General features: G+C 39.2%; 1 protein-coding gene across 1 annotated transcript in view; it reads right to left on the reverse strand.

The window, feature by feature from the left end:
• The window catches only part of wdr32 (WD repeat domain 32), a 20778-nt gene extending 1314 nt beyond the window's left edge, over window positions 1–19464 (reverse strand). Inside the window, 7 exon segments of the mRNA XM_061885980.1 lie at window positions 3361–3506; window positions 6428–6505; window positions 6584–6786; window positions 8363–8560; window positions 10469–10582; window positions 18897–19063; window positions 19065–19464. Of these exon segments, the coding sequence (XP_061741964.1) occupies window positions 3361–3506; window positions 6428–6505; window positions 6584–6786; window positions 8363–8560; window positions 10469–10582; window positions 18897–19063; window positions 19065–19289 (1131 nt within the window). The 5' untranslated portion in view covers window positions 19290–19464.
• Between the last annotated feature and the right edge of the window lie 8124 nt (window positions 19465–27588).

Here is a 27588-nt window from a genome sequence, read left to right on the forward strand (position 1 = left end):
TGAGGACTTTGAATATGAGCAACGTGTGGTCAGTTTCTTACAAGTATCATTATCACTGGAGGACGAGCAATAGCTAAACATGCTAACACCGCTAACAAAAGCTAGCGCGCCTGAATGTAAACAAACGCCATGGGTGGATCCACACCTGACGTCCACTGTAATGATACCAAGTACGAGAGAGTATCTAGTCGATACTACTATGATACATCGATATTTTTTTTAGCATCAAAAAAGTTTTTCGTAAAATAAAAATAAAAATCATAATATGTTTATAAAGTCAGGAAATACATCCCTGAGGACTTTGAATATGACCAATATATGGTCAGTTTCTTACAAGTACCATTATCACTGGAGGAGGGGGAATAGCTTAACGTGCTTCACTACACACCGGCGTCACAATGTCACAACCCATTTACTATAATAACACTTATATAAGGCTTTTTGATAGTAGGCTAGACATTATAACACATATATAAAGCTTTTAAAGTCATTTTGATAGTAGGCTAGTCATTATAAGACTCATATAAGTTTTTAAAGTCATTTTGATAGTAGGCTAGTCATTATAAGACTTAAATAAGACTTTAAAAGTCATTTTGATAGTAGGCTAGCAATTCTAACAATTATATAAGGCTTTTAAAGTAATTTTGATAGTAGGCTAGTCATTATAAGACTTATATAAGGCTTTTAAAGTCATTTTGATAGTAGGCTAGTCATTATAAGACTTATATAAGGTTTTTAAAGTCATTTTATAGTAGGCTAGCAATTCTAACAATTATATAAGGCTTTTAAAGTCATTTTGATAGTAGGCTAGTCATTATAAGACTTATATAAGGTTTTAAAAGTCATTTTGATAGTAGGCTAGTCATTATAAGACTTATATAAGGTTTTAAAAGTCATTTTGATAGTAGGCTAGTCATTATAAGACTTATATAAGGTTTTAAAAGTCATTTTGATAGTAGGCTAGTCATTGTAAGACTTATATAAGGTTTTAAAAGTCATTTTGATAGTAGGCTAGTCATTATAAGACTTATATAAGGTTTTTAAAGTCATTTTTAGAGTAAGTTAGTCATTATGCGACTTATATTAGGCTTGTAAAGTCATTTTGATAGTAGGCTAGTCATTATAAGACTTATATAAGGCTTTTAAAGTCATTTTGATAGTAGGCTAGTCATTATAAGACTTATATAAGGCTTTTAAAGTCATTTTGATAGTAGGCTAGTCATTATAAGACTTATATAAGGCTTTTAAAGTCATTTTGATAGTAGGCTAGTCATTATGAGACTTATATAAGGTTTTTAAAGTCATTTTGATAGTAGGCTAGTCATTATAAGACTCATAAGGCTTTTAAAGTCATTTTTATAGTAAGCAAGTCATTATAAGACTCATATAAGACTTTAAAAGTCATTTTGATAGTAGGCTAGTCATTATGAGACTCATATAATGTTTTTAAAATCATTTTGATAGTAGGCTAGTCATAAGACTCATAAGGCTTTTAAAGTCATTTTGATAGTAGGCTAGTCATTATCAAGCTTATATAAGGATTTTAAAGTAATTTTGATCGTAGGCTAGTCATTATAAGACTCATATAAGACTTTAAAAGTCATTTTGATAGTAGGCTAGTCATTATAAGACTCATATAAGTTTTTAAAGTCATTTTGATAGTAGGCTAGTCATTATAAGACTTAAATAAGACTTTAAAAGTCATTTTGATAGTAGGCTAGCAATTCTAACAATTATATAAGGCTTTTAAAGTAATTTTGATAGTAGGCTAGTCATTATAAGACTTATATAAGGTTTCTAAAGTCATTTTGATAGTAGGCTAGTCATTATAAGACTCATATAAGGCTTTTAAAGTCATTTTGATAGTAGGCTAGTCATTATAAGACTCATATAAGGCTTTTAAAGTCATTTTGATAGTAGGCTAGTCATTATAGGACTCATATAAGGCTTTTAAAGTCATTTTGATAGTAGGCTAGTCATTATAAGACTTATATAAGGCTTTTAAAGTCATTTTGATAGTAGGCTAGTCATTATAAGACTTAAATAAGACTTTAAAAGTCATTTTGATAGTAGGCTAGCAATTCTAACAATTATATAAGGCTTTTAAAGTAATTTTGATAGTAGGCTAGTCATTATAAGACTTATAGAAGGTTTTTAAAGTCATTTTGATAGTAGGCTAGTCATTATAAGACTTATATAAGGCTTTTAAAGTCATTTTGATAGTAGGCTAGTCATTATAAGACTTATATAAGGCTTTTAAAGTCATTTTGATAGTAGGCTAGTCATTATAAGACTCATATAAGGCTTTTAAAGTCATTTTGATAGTAGGCTAGTCATTATAAGACTCATATAAGGCTTTTAAAGTCATTTTGATAGTAGGCTAGTCATTATAAGACTTAAATAAGACTTTAAAAGTCATTTTGATAGTAGGCTAGCAATTCTAACAATTATATAAGGCTTTTAAAGTAATTTTGATAGTAGGCTAGTCATTATAAGACTTATATAAGGTTTCTAAAGTCATTTTGATAGTAGGCTAGTCATTATAAGACTCATATAAGGCTTTTAAAGTCATTTTGATAGTAGGCTAGTCATTATAAGACTCATATAAGGCTTTTAAAGTCATTTTGATAGTAGGCTAGTCATTATAAGACTTAAATAAGACTTTAAAAGTCATTTTGATAGTAGGCTAGCAATTCTAACAATTATATAAGGCTTTTAAAGTAATTTTGATAGTAGGCTAGTCATTATAAGACTTATAGAAGGTTTTTAAAGTCATTTTGATAGTAGGCTAGTCATTATAAGACTTATATAAGGCTTTTAAAGTCATTTTGATAGTAGGCTAGTCATTATAAGACTCATATAAGGCTTTTAAAGTCATTTTGATAGTAGGCTAGTCATTATAAGACTCATATAAGGCTTTTAAAGTCATTTTGATAGTAGGCTAGTCATTATAAGACTTAAATAAGACTTTAAAAGTCATTTTGATAGTAGGCTAGCAATTCTAACAATTATATAAGGCTTTTAAAGTAATTTTGATAGTAGGCTAGTCATTATAAGACTTATATAAGGTTTCTAAAGTCATTTTGATAGTAGGCTAGTCATTATAAGACTTATATAAGGTTTTAAAGTCATTTTGATAGTAGTCTAGTCATTATAAGACTCATATAAGACTTTTAAAGTCATTTTGATAGTAGGCTAGTCATTATAACACTTAAATGAGGCTTTTAAAGTCATTTTGATAGTAGGCTAGTCATTATAACACTTAAATGAGGCTTTTAAAGTCATTTTGATAGTAGGCTAGTCATTATAAGACTCTAATAAGGTTTTTCAAGTGATCTGAATGTGTGCCAGGGTCCTCACCTCCTGGTCGTCCATGTTGCTGGAGCAGCGGATGAGTGTGGCCCAGCCCTTGGGGTGAAGCTGCAGGGAGGTGATGCAGTTGCCCCGGTCCCTCTCACCCGGGATCTCAGGAGTCAGGACCTCCAGGCTGTTCCTGGGAGAAATGCCTGCGGGGGACAAGGACACAAGTCCATCAAAAAGCCTAATCTGATAACATCTTTCCCAGGTAATTAAAGATCCATTTGTGTTTCCACCAAAAAACTAAACTTTTATCATTTTGTCCATCAAACATTTTATACTGTGTGAAAACCTTCCTAATTGTTAAAAATCCAACTGTTTCTATCAAACATGCATCACTAATGAGAGCATTTGGTATTTTGTCCGACTCATTTTGGCGGTCTTTGAACTCACCGTAGTTTGTTGACATGTACAACTTTCTCCGACGCTGCCACAGAGAGACGTGCTCAACGCCACCCCTCCTTTGTCTCATTTTGTCCACCAAACGTTTTATACTGTGTGAAAACTTTTCTATTTGTTAAAAATCCAACTGTTTATATTAAACATGCGTCTCTAATGAGTGTATTTGGTATTTAGTCCTACTAATTTTGGCGGTCCTTGAACTCACCGTAGTTTGTTTACATGTACAACTTTCTACGACGATGCCTCAGAAAGCCCCTCCTTTGTATCATTCTGTCCACCAATCGTTTTATACTGTGTGAAAACCTTCCTAATTGTTAAAAATCCAACTGTTTATATCGAACATGCGTCACTAATGAGAGAATTTGAAATTTTGTCCAACTAATTTTCTCTGGTCCTTGAACTCACCATGGTTTGTTTACATGTACAACTTTCTCTGACGCTGCCTCAGAAAGCCCTTCCTTTGTCTCATTTTGTCCACCAAACGTTTTATACTGTGTGAAAACCTTCCTAGTTCTTAAAAATCCAACTGTTTCTATCAAACATGCGTCACTAATGAGAGTATTGTGTCCTACTAATTTTGGCGGTCCTTGAACTCACCGTAGTTTGTTAACATGTACAACTTTCTCTGACACTGCCACAGAGACGTGTTAAACGCCACCCCACCTTTGTCTCATTTTGTCCACCAAGCATTTTATACTGTGTGAAAACCTTCTTAATTGCTAAAAATCCAACTGTTTGTATCAAACATGCGTCACTAATGAGAGTATTTGGTATTTTGTCCGACTAATTTTGTACAACTTTCTCCGACGCTGCCACAGAGACACACTTAACGCCACCCCTCCTTTGTATCATTTTGTCCACCAAACGTTTTATACTGTGTGAAAACCTTGCTTATTTTTTTAAATCCAACTGTTTCTATCAAACATGCGTCACTAATGAGAGTATTTTGTCCTACTATTTTTGGCGGTCCTTGAACTCACCATAGTTTGTTTACATGTACAACTTTCTCCCACGCTGCCTCAGAAAGCCCTTCCTTTGTATCATTTTGTCCACCAAACGTTTTATACTGTGTGAAAACCTTCCTAATTGTTAAAAATCCAACTGTTTATATCAAACATGCGTCACTAACGAGAGTATTGTGTCCTACTAATTTTGGCGGTCCTTGAACCCACCGTAGTTTGACATGTACAACTTTCTCCGACGCAGCCACAGAGAGACATGTTAAACGCCAACCCTCTTTTGTCTCCTTTTGTCCACCAAATGTTTTATACTGTGTGAAAACCTTCCTAATGGTTAAAAATCCAACTATTTCTATCAAACATGCGTCACTAATGAGAGTATTGTGTCCTACTAATTGTGGCGGTCCTTGAACACACCGTAGCTTGTTGACATGTACAACTTGCCGACGCAGGCACAGAGAGACGTGCTTAACGCCACCCGTCCTTTGTCTCATTTTGTCCACCGAACGTTTTATACCGTTTGAAAACTTTCCAAATTGTTAAAAATCCAACTGTTTACATTAAACATGCGTCACTAATGACAGTATTTGGTATTTTGTCCGACTAATTCTGGCGGTCCTTGAACTCACCGTAGTTTGTTGACATGTACAACTTTCTCCAACGCTGCCACAGAAAGATGTGTTTAACGCCACCCCTCCTTTGTCTCATTTTGTCCACCAAACGTTTTATACTGTGTGAAAACTTTTCTATTTGTTAAAAATTCAACTGTTTCTATCTAACATGCGTCACCAATGAGAGTATTGTGTCCTACTAATTTTGGCGGTCCTTGAACACACCGTAGCTTGTTGACATGTACAACTTGCCGACGCTGCCACAGAGAGACGTGCTTAACGCCACCCGTCCTTTGTCTCATTTTGTCCACCAAACGTTTTATACTGTGTGAAAACCTTCCTAATTGTTAAAAATCCAACTGTTTATATCGAACATGCGTCACTAATGAGAGTATTTAGTGTATTGTCCAACTAATTTTGGCGGTCCATGAACTCACCGTAGTTTGTTTACATGTACAACTTTCTCCGACGCTGCCACAGAGACGTGTTAAACGCCACCCCTCCTTTGTCTCATTTTGTCCACCAAACATTTTATACTGTGTGAAAACTTTCCTAATTGTTAAAAATCCCTCTGTTTATATTAAACATGCGTCACTAATGAGAGTATTTGGTATTTTTGTCCGACTAATTTTGTACAACTTTCTCCGAGGCTGCCACAGAGACGTGTTCAACGCCACCCCTCCTGTGTATCATTTTGTCCACCAAACGTTTTATACTGTGTGAAAAACTTGCTTATTTTTTAAAATCCAACTGTTTCTATCAAACATGCGTCACTAATGAGAGTATTGTGTCCTACTAATTTTGGCAGTCCTTGAACTCACCGCAGTTTGTTGACATGTACAACTTTCTCCGACACTGCCACAGAAAGCCCTTCCTTTGTATCATTTTGTCCACCAAACGTTTTATACTGTGTGAAAACCTTACTAATTGTTAAAAATCCAACTGTTTATGTCGAACATGCGTCACTAGTGACAGTATTTGGTATTTTGTCCTACTAATTTTGGCGGTCCTTGAACACACCGTAGCTTGTTGACATGTACAACTGGTTTTCCCGACTTGTCAATACAGTTTCAGTGAGCCAGAATGTGGGCGACTCACCTTCCCTGTGGGGGTGGAGCTTGCTGGAGTCGTTCCCCTGGCGAGGTCCAGCTGCCCGGGAAGCCAGAGCGCCGCCATCTACACATTTTAACAAAAATGTCAAACTCCTCGACCCCTCAGAAAAAAGGAGTGAAAAGACGGGATTGAGGGGCCGACCTGAGGTGAGGGGCGTGCGGCGGGCTCGCAGCATGCGGTAGCTGCCCACCTCCAGGGACTGGGTGAGGTCCAGGTCGTGGAGGATGAGCAGATACCCCGAGGTGGTGGAGATGAGCATCTTGGAGCAGTCCGGCGTCAGACGCATCCTCATCAGGTATCTGGTGTGGAAGAACTTCTTGTGGGGACAGCCGTCCTCTGTGAATCTGGACCAGAGAACCAGGCCTCGTTTTTTGACTTTTTAAGGACAAGGCAAGCGTTGCCCTAAAGGAGGGCTCGTATTTTAGGGCACCAAGGCAAACACTCTTTTCTTGCATACTGTTGGATTTGGTTGTCTTTGGATTTCCTCGTCAGATTTTAGAATAACTAAAGTGAGAGCCTTTTACATCGACCTTGAATTTGGAATGTTGGAATGAAGACATAACTATCTGTTATCTCAAATGTCCGAAGTAGGGAGGAGAAGAAGAGGGGCGGGTGAGAGTGAGTGAGGAGGGAGAAACTGCCATTTTAGGATTAGATCAAATGTTGTATCTAGATTGATCTCCCAAAGCGCTTTGGTAATAAAAATATCAAAATGAGCAACCTCTGTCTCTGATTGATTTAAAAAACCAGCTTATGCGTCATAAAAGAAACTGGGGGTATTGATCGAAGGAAGAATGGGTCAGAACGCAACAATACACATACAGTTTTTTTTTTTTTTTTAATGGGGCCAGCGTGCTTGCATGAGCAAAAGTCACCGCCGCTGTCCATGGTGCTGAGGACGAGCACCATCGGGTAGTATGCGCTGACGGCGAGACACAGCTGGCAGGTGATTAGATTCCACAAGTTGTACTCGTTAATCTAATCATCTGTCGTCTTTGACAGTAAGCGTCCGGGAGCAGGAAAGGAGAGAGGACTGAAAAGTCATATTTTGCGAGAGAAAACTTTTGGATAAAAACTTATGATCATTAAAACTTTGTTAAAACTTGCAAGCTTGGATCCTGTGAAGAGTCTGTCAGTGGAAATGTTAGGAAGCGACTTTCACAATAAACTTGTAAGCTTTTTGTCATTTCATGATGCCTTTATCTTTATTTTTACCTTTTGATGGAGGGAAGTATTTTTTATTATTATTCATTTTTTAAGTTATCAACATGGAAATGTTGTATCGGACTGATCTATTAAGGGTATGAGCAGAAATATGTCATGTAGACACTATGGACTGGACTATCACTATACTGTTAGATCCACTATGGACTGGACTCTCAATACACTGTTAGATCCACTATGGACTGGACTCTCAATATACTGTTAGATCCACTATGGACTGGACTCTCAATATACTGTTAGATCCACTATGGACTGGACTCTCAATACACTGTTAGATCCACTATGGACTGGACTCTCAATATACTGTTAGATCCACTATGGACTGGACTCTCAATATACTGTTAGATCCACTATGGACTGGACTATCACTATACTGTTAGATCCACTATGGACTGGACTATCACTATTATGTTAGATCCACTACGGACTGGACTCTCACACTATTATGTTAGATCCACTATGGACTGGACTCTCACACTATTATGTTAGATCCACTATGGACTGGACTCTCACACTATTATGTTAGATCCAATATGGACTGGACTCTCACACTATTATGTTAGATCCACTATGGACTGGACTCTCACTATTATGTTAGATCCACTATGGACTGGACTCTCACACTATTATGTTAGATCCACTATGGACTGGACTTTCACTATTATGTTAGATCCACAATGGACTGGACTCTCACACCTGTTGGTGTCCCAGGTGATGACGTTGCCGTCAAAGCCGGAGGTGACCAGCAGGCGGGTGTTGGTGTCGTACTCGATGTTCTTCACCCAGCTGGCGTGGCCGTGCAGCGAGCAGACCTTGGAGTTGAGCTTCCTCAGGTCCCACAAGGCGATGGTGGTGTCGTCGGAGCAGGTGGCGAACAGGCGGTTGTCCAAGAACCTGCGGCGGCACACAATCCACACCCAGGTCATGTCAGGTCCGCTGCCTTTTAAAGCTCAGACATCACAGTCTTGGACCTGCTTGGGTATGGCAAGAATTTGGTACTTTTAGAGGACCCAACCAGCGATGGAACGCTATCTACATTTCACGCTACGACATTATTGTGGTATTTGCCAAAAACAACAAAAACTACCACATTAAAGCGACCTACCTTCTCTGTATCCTGGAGTCAAATTAGTGCCTCCTTCTTTCACCCAGACAACATATCTTTACCTGCACATTACCTACCTTCTCTGTATCCTGGAGTCAAATTAGTGCCTCTTTCTTTCACCCAGTCAACATATCTTTACCTGCACGTTACCTACCTTCTCTGTATCCTGGAGTCAAACTGGTGCCTCCTTCTTTCACCCAGTCAACATATCTTTACCCGCACATTACCTACCTTCTCTGTATCCTGGAGTCAAACTGGTGCCTCCTTCTTTCACCCAGTCAACATATCTTTACCCGCACATTACCTACCTTCTCTGTAGCCTGGAGTCAAACTGGTGCCTCCTTCTTTCACCCAGTCAACATATCTTTACCCGCACATTACCTACCTTCTCTGTATCCTGGAGTCAAATTAGTGCCTCTTTCTTTCACCCGGTCAACATATCTTTACCTGCACATTACCTACCTTCTCTGTATCCTGGTGTCAAACTAGTGCCTCCTTCTTTCACCCAGTCAACATATCTTTACCTGCACATTACCTACCTTCTCTGTATCCTGGAGTCAAACTGGTGCCTCCTTCTTTCACCCAGTCAACATATCTTTACCTGCACATTACCTACCTTCTCTGCATTGTGTGGTCACGCTGGTGCTTCCTGCTTTTAAGCGGCCATCTTGAGACGGCAGCGGCTCGTAAAATCAAAACCGGAGCAGTTAGAAAAAACTCTTTGCGCAACTTTTAACCAGAAGGGTTCAATCTCTCTCCTGTGCGAGTTTGAAGCCGACACAAAATACGCGCTCAGAGGAGATAATGTTTGAAAAAAGGTGACGGGTTTTTACAAAACCTTTGTTTTGAAGGGGTAATTGCCAACTTCCTGTTGATTTCTGCTGAAGGGTGTCAATGAATGAAATGTAGGTCTAAGTGAGACCTACATAGAAGTTTTTGTTTCATGTCTCTACGACATGAAACACGTCTGTGTTCTGTTCCTAAGGGGCGCTCAAGCGCAATTTAGAGTTCTGGGGTTTGGTTTTTTATTAGATGGCAATTTTTGCCAGTTGGATGAGTTTTGAAGCATTTTAAGGGGGTCAAATTACAGCTCAAAGAGGCAAAAATGACATTTTTTTAGGAAACTTTTGTTTTGAAGGGGGTTTTGCCAACTTCCTGTTGATTTTTGCTGAAGGATGTAAACGAATGAAATGTAGGTCTAAGTGAGACCTACATAGAGGTTTTTGTTTCATGTCTCTACGACATTCCTACCGGAAGTTACAAGCAGTTGTGTCTGTGTTTTCTTCCCAAGAGCAGTTTTTTCTGTGTTTCTTCCTAGGGGGCGCTAGAGCGCAATTTTGTATTTTGTTTCTTTGATTAGATGACAATTTTCGCCAGTCCTGATGTGTGTTATATTTGGTGAGTTTTGAAGCATGTTAAGGGGGTCAAATTTTCACCTCAAAGAGGCGGCGGTATAATAATAATAATAAAACCTTAGAAATACAATAGGGTCCTCTGTCCCAAAGGGACATTCGGTCCCTAATTACAACATTACGACCAAAATTCAACGTCAAATCAACGCCAGAACCCAACGTTGTCAAAAAGCGTGTTGTTTCAACGTTTGACTTCTAGGAACGTCGTTAAAAAGCCAGGTGGCACAACCGTGGGCCTTTCATAAACAACACAACGACTTGGATACGGACGAAAAGAAAGGCAACCTTATGTTGTTGACACAGTCCTCGTGGGCCTCCGTCAGGGTTTTGATGTGCCTGGAGGAGACGGGATCGAACAGCAGCACCTCGGTCTGCTCGCAGGCCACCGTCAGCACCGATCTGCAAGAATCACACGCGTACATTTTGTCATTTTAATATGCTGGAAATGTTTATTCAGATTCAACATTGAAATCGTTTAAGAGACTAAGAACAGCTAGAAAAATTTCCGCGGAAATTTTGACGGGCCTGCTTTCTGTGCCCTGGCGCACATTACCTACCTTCTCTGCATTGTGTGGTCACGCTGGTGCTTCCTGCTTTTAAGCAACCATCTTGAGACAGCAGCAGCGCAGCGGCATCAGCGCAGCATTTCTTTGAAGGCTCGTAAAATCAAAACCGGAGCAGTTATTAAAACTCTTTTAGCAACTTTTCATCCGAAGGGTTCAATCTCTCTCTTCTGCGAGTTTGAAGCCGACACAACAAACGTGCTCAGAGGAGATAATGTTAGAAAAAAGGTGACGGGTTTTTACAAAACTTTTATTTTGAAGGAAGGGGTAATTGCCAACTTCCTGGGTCTTCGGAAGCTAGCCTACTTTTAAAGCGGTGCCGTGAGTTTTATGTGTGAGTGTACAAAATGAGCTACAGTGCTAGCCTAAAACATTAGCATGCTTACACTAAAATGTAACACTTAGCATGTGTGCTAACAATGGCGTGCTTACAGTTAGCATGTCTCATATATCAAGTAACACGGCTGTAAGGTGTATGCGGGCGGAAGTAGAGAAAAAACTGGCAAAAAAAAAACAGCAAAAAAAGTTAGCATGCTAATATTAGCTTGCTAACATTTGCATGCTAACAGTTAACAAGTGTGACCTACCGAGATATATGACCCTGGGTTAAACGGAAGTAAATTTAGCTAAAAAAAAAATATCATGCTTATGTTAGCATGCTATCAGTTAGCTTGTATAGAAAGTGAACAAAATGAGACGTTAAGCACCGAGCTTTAATATATTTTTTAACCTTTTGACATGAAAAATCATGCACTGCAGGATACAGCTTTTAAAATGCATAATTATCAAAATCAAAATACCATATTATATACATATTCCAAAAAAGTTTTATTTAAAAAAAAAATAAAGAAAGATAAATACTGTACTTAAATATCTGCTTGACTAATGTTTTAAAAACAAATTATTAATCAAATTGTAGACTGTAAAATAGATTTTAGGGTTAAATTCAGCCGACTGAGTTTTTTAACGTAAAATCAACTTTGATACTGTTTTTTTCCATATACAGCAAAACAGTAAAAACTAACAATAAAACATTAAAACAGGATTTTACGGTAAAAAACCAACAAAAACAAACTGGTATTGTTTTTCCATCCCATTTTATTTATTAAATTTTTTTATATGCTGTTAAAAAAAATTATCGTAAAATTCTGGTGACTGAGCTGCCAGTTTTTGAAGTAAAATTTAAAGATTTCTTTTTTTAGTTTATATAAAAAATATTGCTCATCCATCCATCCATTTCCTACCGCTTCACCCTTTGGAGTCTATCTAAGCTGATTTCAGGCGGATATATATATATATATAACTCATTGTTGAAAGCTGTGTAGAAAAGCATGGGTGCATGTTTCAGAGCGTTCACACAATAAATAGATGAATTAGGTGTCGAAAAACCATGTGTGAATGTTTTGGAGCATTCACACAAATACATGAATTTTAGTGTACTATAAAACCATATTTGTGAATGTTTTGGAGCATTCACAGAATAGATACATGAATTTTGGTGTAAAAAAACATATGTGTGAATGTTTTGGAGAATTCACACAAACAAATATTGGTGTGGAAAACCATGTGTGAAAGTTTTGGAGCATTCACACAAATACACACATTTTGGTGTAGAAAACCTTGTGTGAATGTTTTGGAGTGTTCACACAATAAATAGATGAATTTTGTGTGCAAAAACATGGGTGAATGTTTCGGAGCGTTCACACAATAAATGGATTAATTTTGTTTCGAAAACCACGTGTGAATGTTTTGGCGCATTCACACAATAAATACATTAATTTTGGTGTAGAAAGCCATGTGTGTGAATGTTTTGAAGCATTCAAACAACAAATAAATAAATTTTGGTGTAGAAAACTACGTGTGATGGTTTTGGAGCATTCACACAATAGATATATGAATTTTGGTGTAAAAAAACAGAGGTGTGAATGTTTTGGAGATTTCACACAAACAAACCTTGGTGTAGAAAACCATATGTGTGAATGTTTTGGAGCGTTCACACAATAAATACATGAATTTTGGTGTAGAAAATGTGTGAATGTTTTGGAGCGTTCACACAATAAATAGATGAATTTTGTGTACAAAAACATGGGTGAATGTTTCGGAGCGTTCACACAATAAATAGATTAATTTTGTCTCGGAAATCATGTGTGAATGTTTTGGAGCATTCACACAATAAATACATGAATTTTAGTGTAGAAAACAATATTTGTGAATGTTTTGAAGCATTCAAACAATAAATAGATTAATTTTGGCGTAGAAAACCACATGTGAAGGTTTTCGAGCATTCACACAATAGATACACGAATTTTGGTGTAAAAAACCATATGTGTGAATGTTTTGGAGAATTCACACCAACAAATCTTGGTGTAGAAAACCATATGTGTGAATGTTTTGGAGCGTTCACACAAATACACACATTTTGGTGTAGAAAACCATGTGTGAATGTTTGAGCGTTCACACAATAAATAGATGAATTTTCTGTGCAAAAACATGGGTGAATGTTTTGGAGCATTCACACAATAAATACATGAATTTTTGTGTAGAAAAACATATTTGTGAATGTTTTGAAGCATTCAAACAATAAATAGATTAATTTTGGTGTAGAAAACTACGTATGATGGTTTTGGAGCATTCACACAATAGATACATGAATTTTGGTGTAGAAAACCATATGTGTGAATGTTTCGGAGAATTCACACAAACAAATCTTGGTGTAGAAAACCATATGTGTGAATGTTTTGGAGCGTTCACACAATAAATACATGAATTTTGGTGTAGAAAACAATGTGTGAATGTTTTGGAGCGTTCACACAAATACACAATTTTTAGTGTAGAAAACCATGTGTGAATGTTTTGGAGCGTTCACACAAATGTATGAATTTCCTGTAGAAAACAATATATGAATGTTTTGGAACATTCACACAATAAATAGATGAATTTTGGTGTAGAAAATGTGTGAATGTTCTGGTGCGTTCACAGAATAAACAGATTACATTTTTGGTGTAGAAAACAATGTGTGAATGTTTTGGAGAGTTCACAGAATAAATAATGTAATTTTGGTGTACAAAAACCATATGTGTGAATGTTTTGGAGCATTCACACAAAAAAATACACAGATTTTGATGTAGAAAACAATGTGTGAATGTTTTGGAGCGTTCACAGAATAAACAGATTACATTTTTGGTGTAGAAAACAATGTGTGAATGTTTTGGAGAGTTCACAGAATAAATAATGTAATTTTGGTGTACAAAAACCATATGTGTGAATGTTTTGGAGCATTCACACAAAAAAATACACAGATTTTGATGTAGAAAACAATGTGTGAATGTTTTGGAGCGTTCACACAAATATATGAATTTCCTGTAGAAAACCACATGTGTGAATGTTTTGGAGCGTTCACATGATAGATAGATGAATTTTGGAGTAGAAAACAATGTGTGAATGTTTTGGTGGGTTCACACAATAGATGAATTTTGGGGTAGAAAACCATATGTGTGAATGTTTTGGAGAATTCACACAATAAATAAATATTGGTGTAGAAAACAATGTGTGAATGTTTTGGAGCGTTCACACAAATACATGAATTTTGGTGTGGAAAACCATATATGTGAATGTTTTGGAACGTTCACACAATAAATACATTAATTTTGGTGTAGAAAACAATGTGTGTGAAAGTTTTGGAGCATTCACACGATAAATAGATGCATTTTGGTGTAGAAAACAATGTGTCAATATTTTGGAGCGTTCACACAATAAATATAAGTATTTTGATGTAGAAAACCATATGTGATTTTTTGGGGGGGAGCGTTCACACAAAAAATAGATGCATTTTGGTGTAGAAAAACATGTGTGAATGTTTTGGAGCATTCACACAATAAATATAAGTATTTTGATGTAGAAAACCATATGTGATTTTATTGGAGCGTTCACACAATACATCCATGAATTTGGGTGTACAAAACAACGTGTGTGAATGTTTTGGAGCATTCACACGATAAATAGATGCATTTTGGTGTAGAAAACAATGTGTCAATATTATGGAGCGTTCACACAATAAATATAAGTATTTTGATGTAGAAAACCATATGTGATTTTTTTGGGGAGCGTTCACACAACAGATGAATTTTGGTGTAGAAAACAATGTGTTAATATTTTGGAGCGTTCCCACAATAAATATAAGTATTTTGATATAGAAAACCATATGTGATTTTATTGGAGCGTTCACACAATAAATCCATGAATTTTGGTGTACAAAACAATGTGTGTGAATGTTTTGGAGCATTCACGCGAAAAATAGATGAATTTTGGTGTAGAAAACAACGTGTCAATATTATGGAGCGTTCACACAATAAATATAAGTATTTTGATGTAGAAAACCATATGTGATTTTATTGGAGCGTTCACACAATAAATCCATGAATTTTGGTGTACAAAACAATGTGTGTGAATGTTTTGGAGCATTCACACGATAAATAGATGAATTTTGGTGTAGAAAAACATGTGTGAATGTTTTGGAGCATTCACACAATAAATATAAGTATTTTGATGTAGAAAACCATATGTGAATTTTTTTGGGGAGCGTTCACACAACAAATAGATGAATTTGTGTTGAAAACCATACGTGTGAATGTTTTTGAGCATTCACACAATAAATAGATGAATTTTAGTGTAGAAAACCATGTGTGAATATTTTATAGCGTTCACACAATAAATAGATGCATTTTGGTGTAGAAAATGTGTGAATGTTCTGGAGTGTTCACAGAATAAATATTAGTATTTTGATGTAAAAAACCATATATGATTTTATTGGAGTGTTCACACAATAAATCCATGAATTTTGGTGTACAAAACAATGTGTATGAATGTTTTGGAGCATTCACACGATAAATAGATGAATTTTGGCGTAGAAAACAATGTGTCAATATTTCGGAGCGTTCAAACAATAAATATAAGTATTTTGCTGTAAAAAACCATATCTGATTTTTTTTGGGAGCGTTCACACAAAAAATAGATTAATTTTGGTGTAGAAAAACGTGTGTGAATGTTTTGGAGCATTCACACAATAAATATAATTATTTTGATGTAGAAAACCATATGTGATTTTATTGGAGCGTTCACACAATAAATCCATGAATTTGGGTGTACAAAACAACGTGTGTGAATGTTTTGGAGCATTCACACGATAAATAGATGAATTTTGGTGTAGAAAACAATGTGTCAATATTTTGGAGCGTTCACACAATAAATATAAGTATTTTGATGTAGAAAACCATATGTGATTTTTTGGGGGGAGCGTTCACACAAAAAATAGATGCATTTTGGTGTAGAAAAACATGTGTGAATGTTTTGGAGCATTCACACAATAAATATAAGTATTTTGATGTAGAAAACCATATGTGATTTTTTTGGGGAGCGTTCACACAACAGATGAATTTTGGTGTAGAAAACAATGTGTTAATATTTTGGAGCGTTCCCACAATAAATATAAGTATTTTGATATAGAAAACCATATGTGATTTTATTGGAGTGTTCACACAATAAATCCATGAATTTTGGTGTACAAAACAATGTGTGTGAATGTTTTGGAGCATTCACACGATAAATAGATGAATTTGGTGTAGAAAACAATGTGTCAATATTTTGGAGCGTTCACACAATAAATATAAGTATTTTGATGTAGAAAACCATATGTGATTTTTTGGGGGGGAGCGTTCACACAAAAAATAGATGCATATTGGTGTAGAAAAACGTGTGAATGTTTTGGAGCATTCACACAATAAATATAAGTATTTTGATGTAGAAAACCATATGTGATTTTATTGGAGCGTTCACACAATACATCCATGAATTTGGGTGTACAAAACAACGTGTGTGAATGTTTTGGAGCATTCACACGATAAATAGATGAATTTTGGTGTAGAAAACAATGTGTCAATATTATGGAGCGTTCACACAATAAATATAAGTATTTTGATGTAGAAAACCATATGTGATTTTTTTTTGGGAGCGTTCACACAACAGATGAATTTTGGTGTAGAAAACAATGTGTTAATATTTTGGAGCGTTCCCACAATAAATATAAGTATTTTGATATAGAAAACCATATGTGATTTTATTGGAGCGTTCACACAATAAATCCATGAATTTTGGTGTACAAAACAATGTGTGTGAATGTTTTGGAGCATTCACGCGAAAAATAGATGAATTTTGGTGTAGAAAACAACGTGTCAATATTATGGAGCGTTCACACAATAAATATAAGTATTTTGATGTAGAAAACCATATGTGATTTTATTGGAGCGTTCACACAATAAATCCATGAATTTTGGTGTACAAAACAACAGTGTGTGAATGTTTTGGAGCATTCACACGATAAATAGATGAATTTTGGTGTAGAAAAACATGTGTGAATGTTTTTGGAGCATTCACACAATAAATATAAGTATTTTGATGTAGAAAACCATATGTGAATTTTTTGGGGGAGCGTTCACACAACAAATAGATGAATTTGTGTTGAAAACCATATGTGTGAATGTTTTTGAGCATTCACACAATACATAGATGAATTTTAGTGTAGAAAACCATGTGTGAATATTTTATAGCGTTCACACAATAAATAGATGCATTTTGGTGTAGAAAATGTGTGAATGTTCTGGAGTGTTCACAGAATAAACTGATTAAATTTTTGGTGTACAAAACCATGTGTGTGAATGTTTTGGAGCGTTCTCACAATAAATCCATTAATTTTGGTGTACAAAACAATGTGTGTGAATGTTTTGAGCATTCACGCGATAAATAGATGAATTTTGGCGTAGAAAACAATGTGTCAATATTATGGGGCGTTCCCACAATAAATATAAGTATTTTGATGTGGAAAACCATATGTGATTTTTTTGGGGGGAGCGTTCACACAATAAAAATAAGTATTTTGATGTAGAAAACCATATGTGATTTTTTTTGGGGAGCGTTCACACAATAAAAATAAGTATTTTGATGTAGAAAACCATATGTGATTTTTTTTTGGGGAGCGTTCACACAATAAAAATAAGTATTTTGATGTAGAAAACCATATGTGATTTTTTGGGGGGGAGCGTTCACACAACAGATGAATTTTGGTGTAGAAAAACATGTGTGAATGTTTTGGAGCATTCACACAATGAATATAAGTATTTTGATGTAGAAAACCATATGTGAATTTTTGGGGGCGTTCACACTATAAATAGATGAATTTTGGCGTAGAAAACAATGTGTCAATATTATGGAGCGTTCACACAATAAATATAAGTATTTTGATGTAGAAAACCATATGTGATTTTATTGGAGCGTTCACACAATAAATCCATGAATTTTGGTGTACAAAACAACGTGTGTGAATGTTTCGAAGCATTCACACGATAAATAGATGAATTTTGGTGTAGAAAACAATGTGTCAATATTTTGGAGCGTTCACACAATAAATATAAGTATTTTGATGTAGAAAACCATATGTGATTTTTTGGGGGGAGCGTTCACACAATAAAAATAAGTATTTTGATGTAGAAAACCATATGTGATTTTTTGGGGGGAGCATTCACACAACAGATGAATTTTGGTGTAGAAAAACATGTGTGAATGTTTTGGAGCATTCACACAATAAATATAAGTATTTTGATGTAGAAAACCATATGTGAATTTTTTGGGGGGAGTTTACACAATAAATAGATGAATTTTGGTGGAGAAAAACATGTGTGTGAATGTTTTGGAGCATTCACACAATAAATATAAGTATTTTGATGTAGAAAACCATATGTGAATTTTTTGGGGGCGTTCACACTATAAATAGATTAATTTTGGTGGAGAAAAACATGTGTGAATGTTTTGGAGCATTCACACAATAAATATAAGTATTTTGATGTAGAAAACCATATGTGAATTTTTTGGGGGCGTTCACACTATAAATAGATGAATTTTGTGTGGAAAACCATATGTGTGAATGTTTTGGAGCATTCACACAATTAAGTAATAAACTGTGATTAATCCAAATGAAAATGTGAGTTTAGTGAGAATTAAAAAAAAAATAAAATAAAAAAAAATGTCAAAGAATTGACTTCCAACGGCAGGTTGTGAAGATGCTCCGGGCCGCACTAAGGGGGTCTCTCCGGGTGACTTACCCGTCCGGGGAGTACTCCAGGTTGAACACGGCTCCGTGGGTCTTGGTGCTCAGGTTGACCGAGTCGGCGGCCGGGTTCATGGAGCCGTACAAGCTGGTCATTGTCTGGAAGTTGTCCCGGACCGGGTCCACAAACACGCCCCGCCTAATGGACCTGTTCTGAATCCAGGGAAAACAGGCTCCTCGTCCGGCCAGCGTCTGAGCCCCCGCCGGTCTCAGGCCGAGGCCCGGCGGCTGGCTCCTCCGACGAGGGCGGCGCGGTCTCGCTAGTCCCCGGCGGCAAAGGAGAGCAGCTCCGGGGGCCGTCGTGGTCTGGGCCGTCCGTGTCGGGCTCTTTGTCGCCGCCGCCACCGCCGGGCCTGTCCCGCGGCTCCTCGGCGTCCCCCGAGCTCATTTCTGGCGTCTGCGGAGCGCGGAGAGAACCAGACCAGAGCGGGCGTGAAAGCGGGGGTCCGCCTCAGAAGCACCGCGGTGTCATGGCGGGAGATTGTTAGCCGCACGGCCCGCAGAAGACCAGCATTAGCGGCCTTGTCGGAGCCGCCTCAAGCCGCACGTCAAAGTGGACAACGCGAGCTGGTGCACAACCGGATGTACTTTCGCAATAAACGTATGCGAGTGTTAAATCTCACTGCGAGGCACATATAAATAACAAAATACTCCTTTATATAGATTAAAATAAATAAAACAATATATGAATTGTTGAACCATGCCGTTTAGAGCCCACTTATAAATAGGATTTAAATCGTGTTTTTTTAATCTGAAATACAATACCGGAAGTGTTCTACTCTCAACCGAACACACCGGACTTGACTTCGTCAGCGTAAACAAGAAATGACGACGTTTCGCTTCCGTTGTTTTAGGTAGTAACGCGGGTGGCTGCCACCGTGTGGCCAAACACTAGAACTACGCCCGTTGGACGGCGCTTAAAAGCAATAAATAAATAAAATAAATGGGTTGTACTTGTATAGCGCTTTTCTACCTTCAAGGTACTCAAAGCGCTTTGACACTACTTCCACATTTACCCATTCACACACACATTCACACACTGATGGAGGGAGCTGCCATGCAAGGCGCCAACCAGCACCCATCAGGAGCAAGGGTGAAGTGTCTTGCTCAAGGACACAACGGACGTGACGAGGTTGGTACTAGGTGGGGATTGAACCAGCGACCCTCGGGTTGCGCACGGCCACTCTCCCACTGCGCCACGCCGGTGTATTTTTTTGTCAAAAACGGTTTTAAACGCTAATTAGCCGCACCATTTTATAAGCTGCAGGGTTCAAAGCGTCGTCTTCGTCCTTCGTGACGGTTCGACCTCACCTTCTGAGCGTTGCAGGGCGTTTATTTCCACTCTCATTTTCTGAAGGGCAAACAGTTGACTCAAAGACGCATCGTTCGGTGTCCAAATTTTCACGTCGCCAGGTTCAAACGCTGATGACATTTATTAAACAGACCAGAAGCAAGGAATCAGGCAAAGACAGACTTGCTGAAATCTGCGTTCCTTCCTCTTGTCCCGGGTTTAAAGCAGCTCCTCAATGGGAGATGTTTGCCACGGTCTTCTGATTTTACTGTAATCGTCAGATGTGTTGGAGTCCGGCTCGAAGGACCAAGAAGATGTCAGCTTCAAACGCTGATGACGTCTATTAAACAGACAAGAAGCAAGGAATCGTGCAGAGACAGAGTTCAATTTAGCTCAATGCGGAGAGACGTTTTTGGGCTGTACTCTTAGTTACAGATCCAACCTACGGTCTAAAGTAACAGTCCCAGGTGCGCCTCTATTTATTCGGGAGGTCCCTGAGGAAGGTAGGGGGGTAGTCTCGGCAGCCCCCCAGTTAGATACAATATATGACTATTCATGAAATGCAAATGTGCTGACGCTCGTGATATCGACCTGTCTCTGCGTCACAAACACTGATAGGAGACGATGTCCTTTTGCACATATAGAAAAGTACGACTTCAGCACAATTGATAATAACCATAGCAACTGCCTTTAAGGATAAGAGTTGTGTGATAATTAATAATTATTCCAACAATCTTCCAGGGCCCTCAAAATAAGTCAGAAGTACATGAATTAAGTGTTCTTAATTTAAAACAAACATTATTTTTTCGTCCTAATTAGTGCAGTCAAATGATACATTTAAGAAAAATCCATCATCTCACAAATTGATTATTTTTAGCGCAGGCTATTATTATTATTTTGGCCCCCCATTGACTCCCTTGCATTATTTTTTTAGATATGCTGTCAACCTGTTCTTTTTAAAGCCGTTGCTATGGAAACCAAAAGGAAATCCCAAGCATTTCACTTTTGAAAACACACGCAAGTCCCATTAACAGGTGTCATTTCACCCCTCGACCACTAGATGCCGCCAGAGGACCATAGAGCCAACAATTTTGATCCCAAGTAGGGTTGTGTCGATACCAATATTTTGGTACCTATACCAAAATGTATTTGGATACTTTTCTAAATAAAGGACGAAGAAAATCATTAGCATCTTTATTTGAACAAAAATTTTAGGGCACATTGAGTAAAAAATATTTAAAAAAAAGAATCAGGATAAATAAGCAGTGGTTTGATCTGCTACTACTCTCCTGTTAATAAACAGTAACAACTGTAAGCCAACTAGGGTTTGTCCCAATACCAATATTTTTGGTACCGGTACCATTACCAAAGTGTATTTGACTCCTAAATAGTATGCAGTAACATATTGTGTCATTTATCGACATTACCAGGGACAACTGTAAAAAATTGTTTATTAATCTACTCGTTCATGTACTGTTAAAAATCTGCTTATTAACATGTTCTATCCACACTTCTGTTAAAATGTAATAATCACTTGTTCTTCTCTTCTTTGATACTTTTACATTAGTTTTGGACGATACCACACATTCAGGTATCGATGCGATACCAAGTAGTTACAGGATCATACATTGGTCATATGCAAAGTCCTCCTGTGTCCAGGGACATATTTACTGACTTTATAAACATAATATGATTTTTTTAAAAGGAAAAAAGATTTTGTGACGATAAAAAACATCAATGATATCATAGCAGTATCGACTAGATACGCTCTTGTACTTGGTATCATTACAGTGGATGTCAGGCGTGGATCCACCCATGGCGTTTGTTTACATTGTGATGCCGGTGAGCTATTGTGTCCTCCTACGGTGTGTAGTGAAGCACGTTTAGCCATTCCTCGTCCTCCAGTGATAATGCTACTTGTATGAAACTTACTTTGTCGCCATGGACACCAGGATTAGTGATTTAAAAGTCGCTAAAACGCTGCCCGACTGCGGATGGATGTTAGCCGCTAGCTAGCTAGCCATGTCTTAAAGTTAAAAGTTAAAGTCCCCCTGTTTCGCCCCCTGGGAGGTGAGGGGAGCAGTGAGCAGAAGTGGTGGTCGCGCCCGGGAATTATTTTTGGTGATTTAACCCCCAATTCAAACCCTTGATGCTGAGCGTCAACAGAAGGCACTATTGGCCTAATAGAGGGCACTATTGGCCTATAGAGGGCACTATTGGCCTATAGAGGGCACTATTGGCCTAATAGAGGGCACTATTGGCCTATAGAGGGCACTATTGGCCTATAGAGGGCACTATTGGCCTATAGAGGGCACTATTGGCCTATAGAGGGCACTATTGGCCTATAGAGGGCACTATTGGCCTATAGAGGGCACTATTGGCCTATAGAGGGCACTATTAAGAGGGCACTATTGGCATGTAGAGGGCACTATTGGCCTATAGAGGGCACTATTGGCCTATAGAGGGCACTATTGGCCTATAGAGGGGCACTATTGGCCTATAGAGGGCACTATTAAGAGGGCACTATTGGCATGTAGAGGGCACTATTGGCCTATAGAGGGCACTATTGGCCTATAGAGGGCACTATTGGCCTATAGAGGGCACTATTGGCCTATAGAGGGCACTATTGGCCTATAGAGGGCACTATTAAGAGGGCACTATTGGCATGTAGAGGGCACTAATTGGCCTATAGAGGGCACTATTGGCCTATAGAGGGCACTATTGACCTATAGAGGGCACTATTGGCCTATAGAGGGCACTATTGGCCTATAGAGGGCACTATTAAGAGGGCACTATTGGCATGTAGAGGGCACTATTGGCCTATAGAGGGCACTATTGGCCTATAGAGGGCACTATTGACCTATAGAGGGCACTATTGGCCTATAGAGGGCACTATTGGCCTATAGAGGGCACTATTAAGAGGGCACTATTGGCATGTAGAGGGCACTATTGGCCTATAGAGGGCACTATTGGCATGTAGAGGGCACTATTGGCCTATAGAGGGCACTATTGGCCTATAGAGGGCACTATTGGCCTATAGAGGGCACTATTGGCCTATAGAGGGCACTATTAAGAGGGCACTATTGGCATGTAGAGGGCACTATTGGCCTATAGAGGGCACTATTGGCCTATAGAGGGCACTATTGGCCTATAGAGGGCACTATCAAGAGGGCACTATTGGCATGTAGAGGGCACTATTGGCCTATAGAGGGCACTATTAAGAGGGCACTATTGGCATGTAGAGGGCACTATTGTCCTATAGAGGGCACCATTGGCCTAATAAGGGGCACTATTGGCCTATAGAGGGCACTATTAAGAGGCACTATTGGCATGTAGAGGGCACTATTGTCCTATAGAGGGCACCATTGGCCTAATAAGGGGCACTATTGGCCTATAGAGGGTACTATTAAGAGGGCACTATTGGCCTATTAGAGGGCACTATTGGCCTATAGAGGGCACTATTGGCCTAATAAGAGGCACTATTGGCCTATAGAGGGCACTATTAAGAGGGCACTATTGGCATGTAGAGGGCACTATTGGCCTATAGAGCGCACTATTGGCCTATAGAGGGCACTATTGGCCTATAGAGGGCACTATTAAGAGGGCACTATTGGCATGTAGAGGGCACTATTGGCCTATAGAGGGCACTATTGGCCTATAGAGGGCACTATTGGCCTATAGAGGGCACTATTGGCCTACAGAGGGCACTATTGGCCTATAGAGGGCACTATTGGCCTATAGAGGGCACTATTAAGAGGGCACTATTGGCATGTAGAGGGCACTATTGACCTATAGAGGGCACTATTAAGAGGGCACTATTGGCATGTAGAGGGCACTATTGTCCTATAGAGGGCACCATTGGCCTAATAAGTGGCACTATTGGCCTATAGAAGGTACTATTAAGAGGGCACTATTGGCCTATTAGAGGGCACTATTGGCCTAATAGAGGGCACTATTGGCCTATAGAGGGCACTATTGGCCTAATAAGGGGCACTATTGGCCTATAGAGGGCACTATTAAGAGGGCACTATTGGCATGTAGAGGGCACTATTGTCCTATAGAGGGCACCATTGGCCTAATAAGGGCACTATTGGCCTATAGAGGGCACTATTAAGAGGGCACTATTGACCTATTAGAGGACACTATTGCCTAATAGAGGGCACTATTGGCCTAAATAAAGGGCAGTATTGACCTATAGAGGGCACTATTGGCCTATAGAAGGCACTATTAAGAGGGCACTATTGGCCTATAGAGGGCACTATTGGCCTATAGAGGGCACTATTGGCCTATAGAAGGCACTATTAAGAGGGCACTATTGGCCTATAGAGGGCACTATTGGCCTATAGAGGGCACTATTGGCCTATAGAGGGCACTATTGGCCTATAGAGGGCACTATTGGCCTATAGAAGGCACTATTAAGAGGGCACTATTGGCCTATAGAGGGCACTTTTGGCCTATAGAAGGCACTATTAAGAGGGCACTATTGGCCTATAGAGGGCACTATTGGCCTAAAGAAGGCACTATTAAGAGGGCACTATTGGCCTATAGAGGGCACTATTGGCCTGTAGGAGGGCACTATTGGCCTATAGAGGTCACTATTGACCTAATAGAGGGCCATATTGACCTAATAGAAGGCACCAATTTACCTAATAGAGGGAACTATTGACCTATAGAGGGCACTATTGGCCTAATAAGGGACACTATTGACCTATAGAGGGCACTATTGGCCTATAGAGGGAACTATTGACCTATAGAGGGCACTATTGGCCTATAGAGGGGACTATTGACCTATAGAGGGCACTATTGGCCTATAGAGGGAACTATTGACCTATAGAGGGCACTATTGGCCTATAGAGGGCACTATTGACCTAATAGAAGGCACCATTGACCTAATAGAGGGAACTATTGACCTATAGAGGGCACTATTGGTCTACAGAAGGCACTATTGGCCTATTGTGTTATTTATGTCACCCCATATTTGTTCCACTACCGCACCTTAAGTTGGAGTCTTTAATCTCGTTTTATGCAAATATAATGAGAATAAAGTCCATTCTATTCCATTCTATAGGGCACTATTGACCTAATAGAGGGCACTATTGACCTAATAAAGGGCACTATTGGCCTATAGAGGGCACTATTGACCTATAGAGGGCACTATTGGCCTATAGGGGGCACTATTGACCTATAGGGGGCACTATTGACCTATAGAGGGCACTATTGACCTAATAGAGGGCACTATTGGCCTATAGGGGGCACTATTGACCTATAGAGGGCACTATTGACCTAGTAGAGGGCACTATTGGCCTAATAAAGGGCACTATTGGCCTATAGAGGGCACTATTGGCCTATAGAGGGCACTATTGACCTAATAGAGGGCACTATTGGCCTATAGGGGGCACTATTGACCTATAGAGGGCACTATTGGCTTATAGGGGGCACTATTGACCTATAGAGGTCACTATTGACCTATAGAGGTCACTATTGACCTATAGAGGGCACTATTGACCTAATAAAGGGCACTATTGACCTATAGAGGGCACTATTGGCCTATAGAGGGCACTATTGACCTATAGAGGGCACTATTAAGAGGGCACTATTGGCATGTAGAGGGCACTATTGGCCTATAGAGGGCACTATTGACCTAGTAGGGGGCACTATTGGCCTAATAGAAGGCACTATTGGCCTAATAGAGGGCACTATTGGCCTAATAGAGGGCACTATTGACCTAATAGTGGGCACTATTGGCCTAATAGAAGGCACTATTGGCCTATAGAGGGCACTATTGTCCGCTTGATGCTGAGTGCCAAGCAGGGAGGTATCGGCTCCCATTTTTTTTAATAGTCTTTGGTATGACTCGGCCGGGGTTTGAACTCGCGACTGTTGCGTTCTGACCAGGTCTGATCTTCTCCTGGTCGCCCCCCCAGGTTCATTTGATGACACATAAGCTGGTTTTAGATGAATCCCAGACCGAGTAGCTTATCTTGATATTTTATTACCAAAGCTTTGGGAGACCAAATCTGTGCACGACACATTCAAATCGCATCGCCCTAGTTGATCCGACAATACTACGGGAGTTTCGCCTTTTACCCTCTCTCACTCGCCCCCCTCCCCCTCCTCCTTCTCCAGAGCGAATTCCCATATCTATTCTCCTTCTAAGCCCGGGACATTTGAGATAAGAAGAGTGTTATGGCTCCTCGTTACATTCCAACCTTCAAGGTCTACGCATGGCCAACACTTAGCTGTTTTAAAATATGACTAGGGTTTAAAAAGATATCTAGCTCCGTCACGACCTACACATTTCAGGGCGGACACTTCAACCTGAGGGTGTTTCAGTGCTACAACTTCACCTTTATCTTGACTTTTTACACCATTAATGCGTCCGTTTTCCCTTTTCTGTCTACACGCTGTGTCCGCTTGTAAGTACTCGGTGCGTGCGTGCTGCCGAACATGCTCCTCTGCTGGTTAAAAACCAGCAATGTCACCAAAAGGTACTTTTCAAACAGAGTATATAGTACCGTTTTTGCTTCATCAGTACCTCGTTACTATACTAGTACAACCCTAGTTTAGTGCACGAATAAATATTCTGTCATAGAGGCTCGGGGGGACCCCGTAATATTCTGAAAAGTGGGCGGGGTTTCAGAATGACGTCAAAGTGAAGAGCGAGGAATTAGGAACCAAGGAAGGCTTTTGAGTGAGCCGGTTTTTTATCCGTGCGCCACCTGTCCCTCCCCCTTCGCATTCTGTCGCCGGATTCGATCCGTCTCTCCTCCAACGCCAGATGACATCCCGCCCATGCACACGTGCAGCCGCCGCGTCGGCAAAATGTGTGACGGCCAAGCGCGTGAATCACCTCCTGGACATTTTTGGGTTGCGACTAATAGAGGAAAGGACGACATTCTCAAAATAAAAGTCACTCGGTGGGACCATCTGTGCTCCAACACACTCACGTCTATTCAAAAATGGAACGCATTCATTTTTCTCCTCAAAATTCTACAAACAATAACCCATGATGACTGTGAAAATTGTTTTTTTTCATTTTTAAAATAAAAAAAACCTCAAATGTGCAAAAGCTCAATACTTTGTTGACTCACCTTTGGCAAAGGTCACAAGCTTGGCACGGTTCCGTTTTGCGGTACCACTCAGGTTCCACCAGGTTGGAAGGTTCCCGTCCGGGAAGTCTCTGCGCATTGCCGCATTCACCTTTCCCTCTATCGTGACTATTGTGGCCTTTCTCGGGGAAAGGCCACCTGCCTTGACCCACATATGAACCATAGGCTTCAAAATGACGTCGGTCCACCTTTGACGGCTATCACAGCTTCAACTCTTCCACGAAGGCTGTCCACAAGGTTGCGGAGTGTGTTTTTAAAGGAATTTTCCACCATTCTCCCAAAAGTGC

Source organism: Nerophis ophidion, linkage group LG24 (genome assembly GCF_033978795.1).
Source record: "Nerophis ophidion isolate RoL-2023_Sa linkage group LG24, RoL_Noph_v1.0, whole genome shotgun sequence".
NCBI classification, from domain to species: domain Eukaryota; kingdom Metazoa; phylum Chordata; class Actinopteri; order Syngnathiformes; family Syngnathidae; genus Nerophis; species Nerophis ophidion.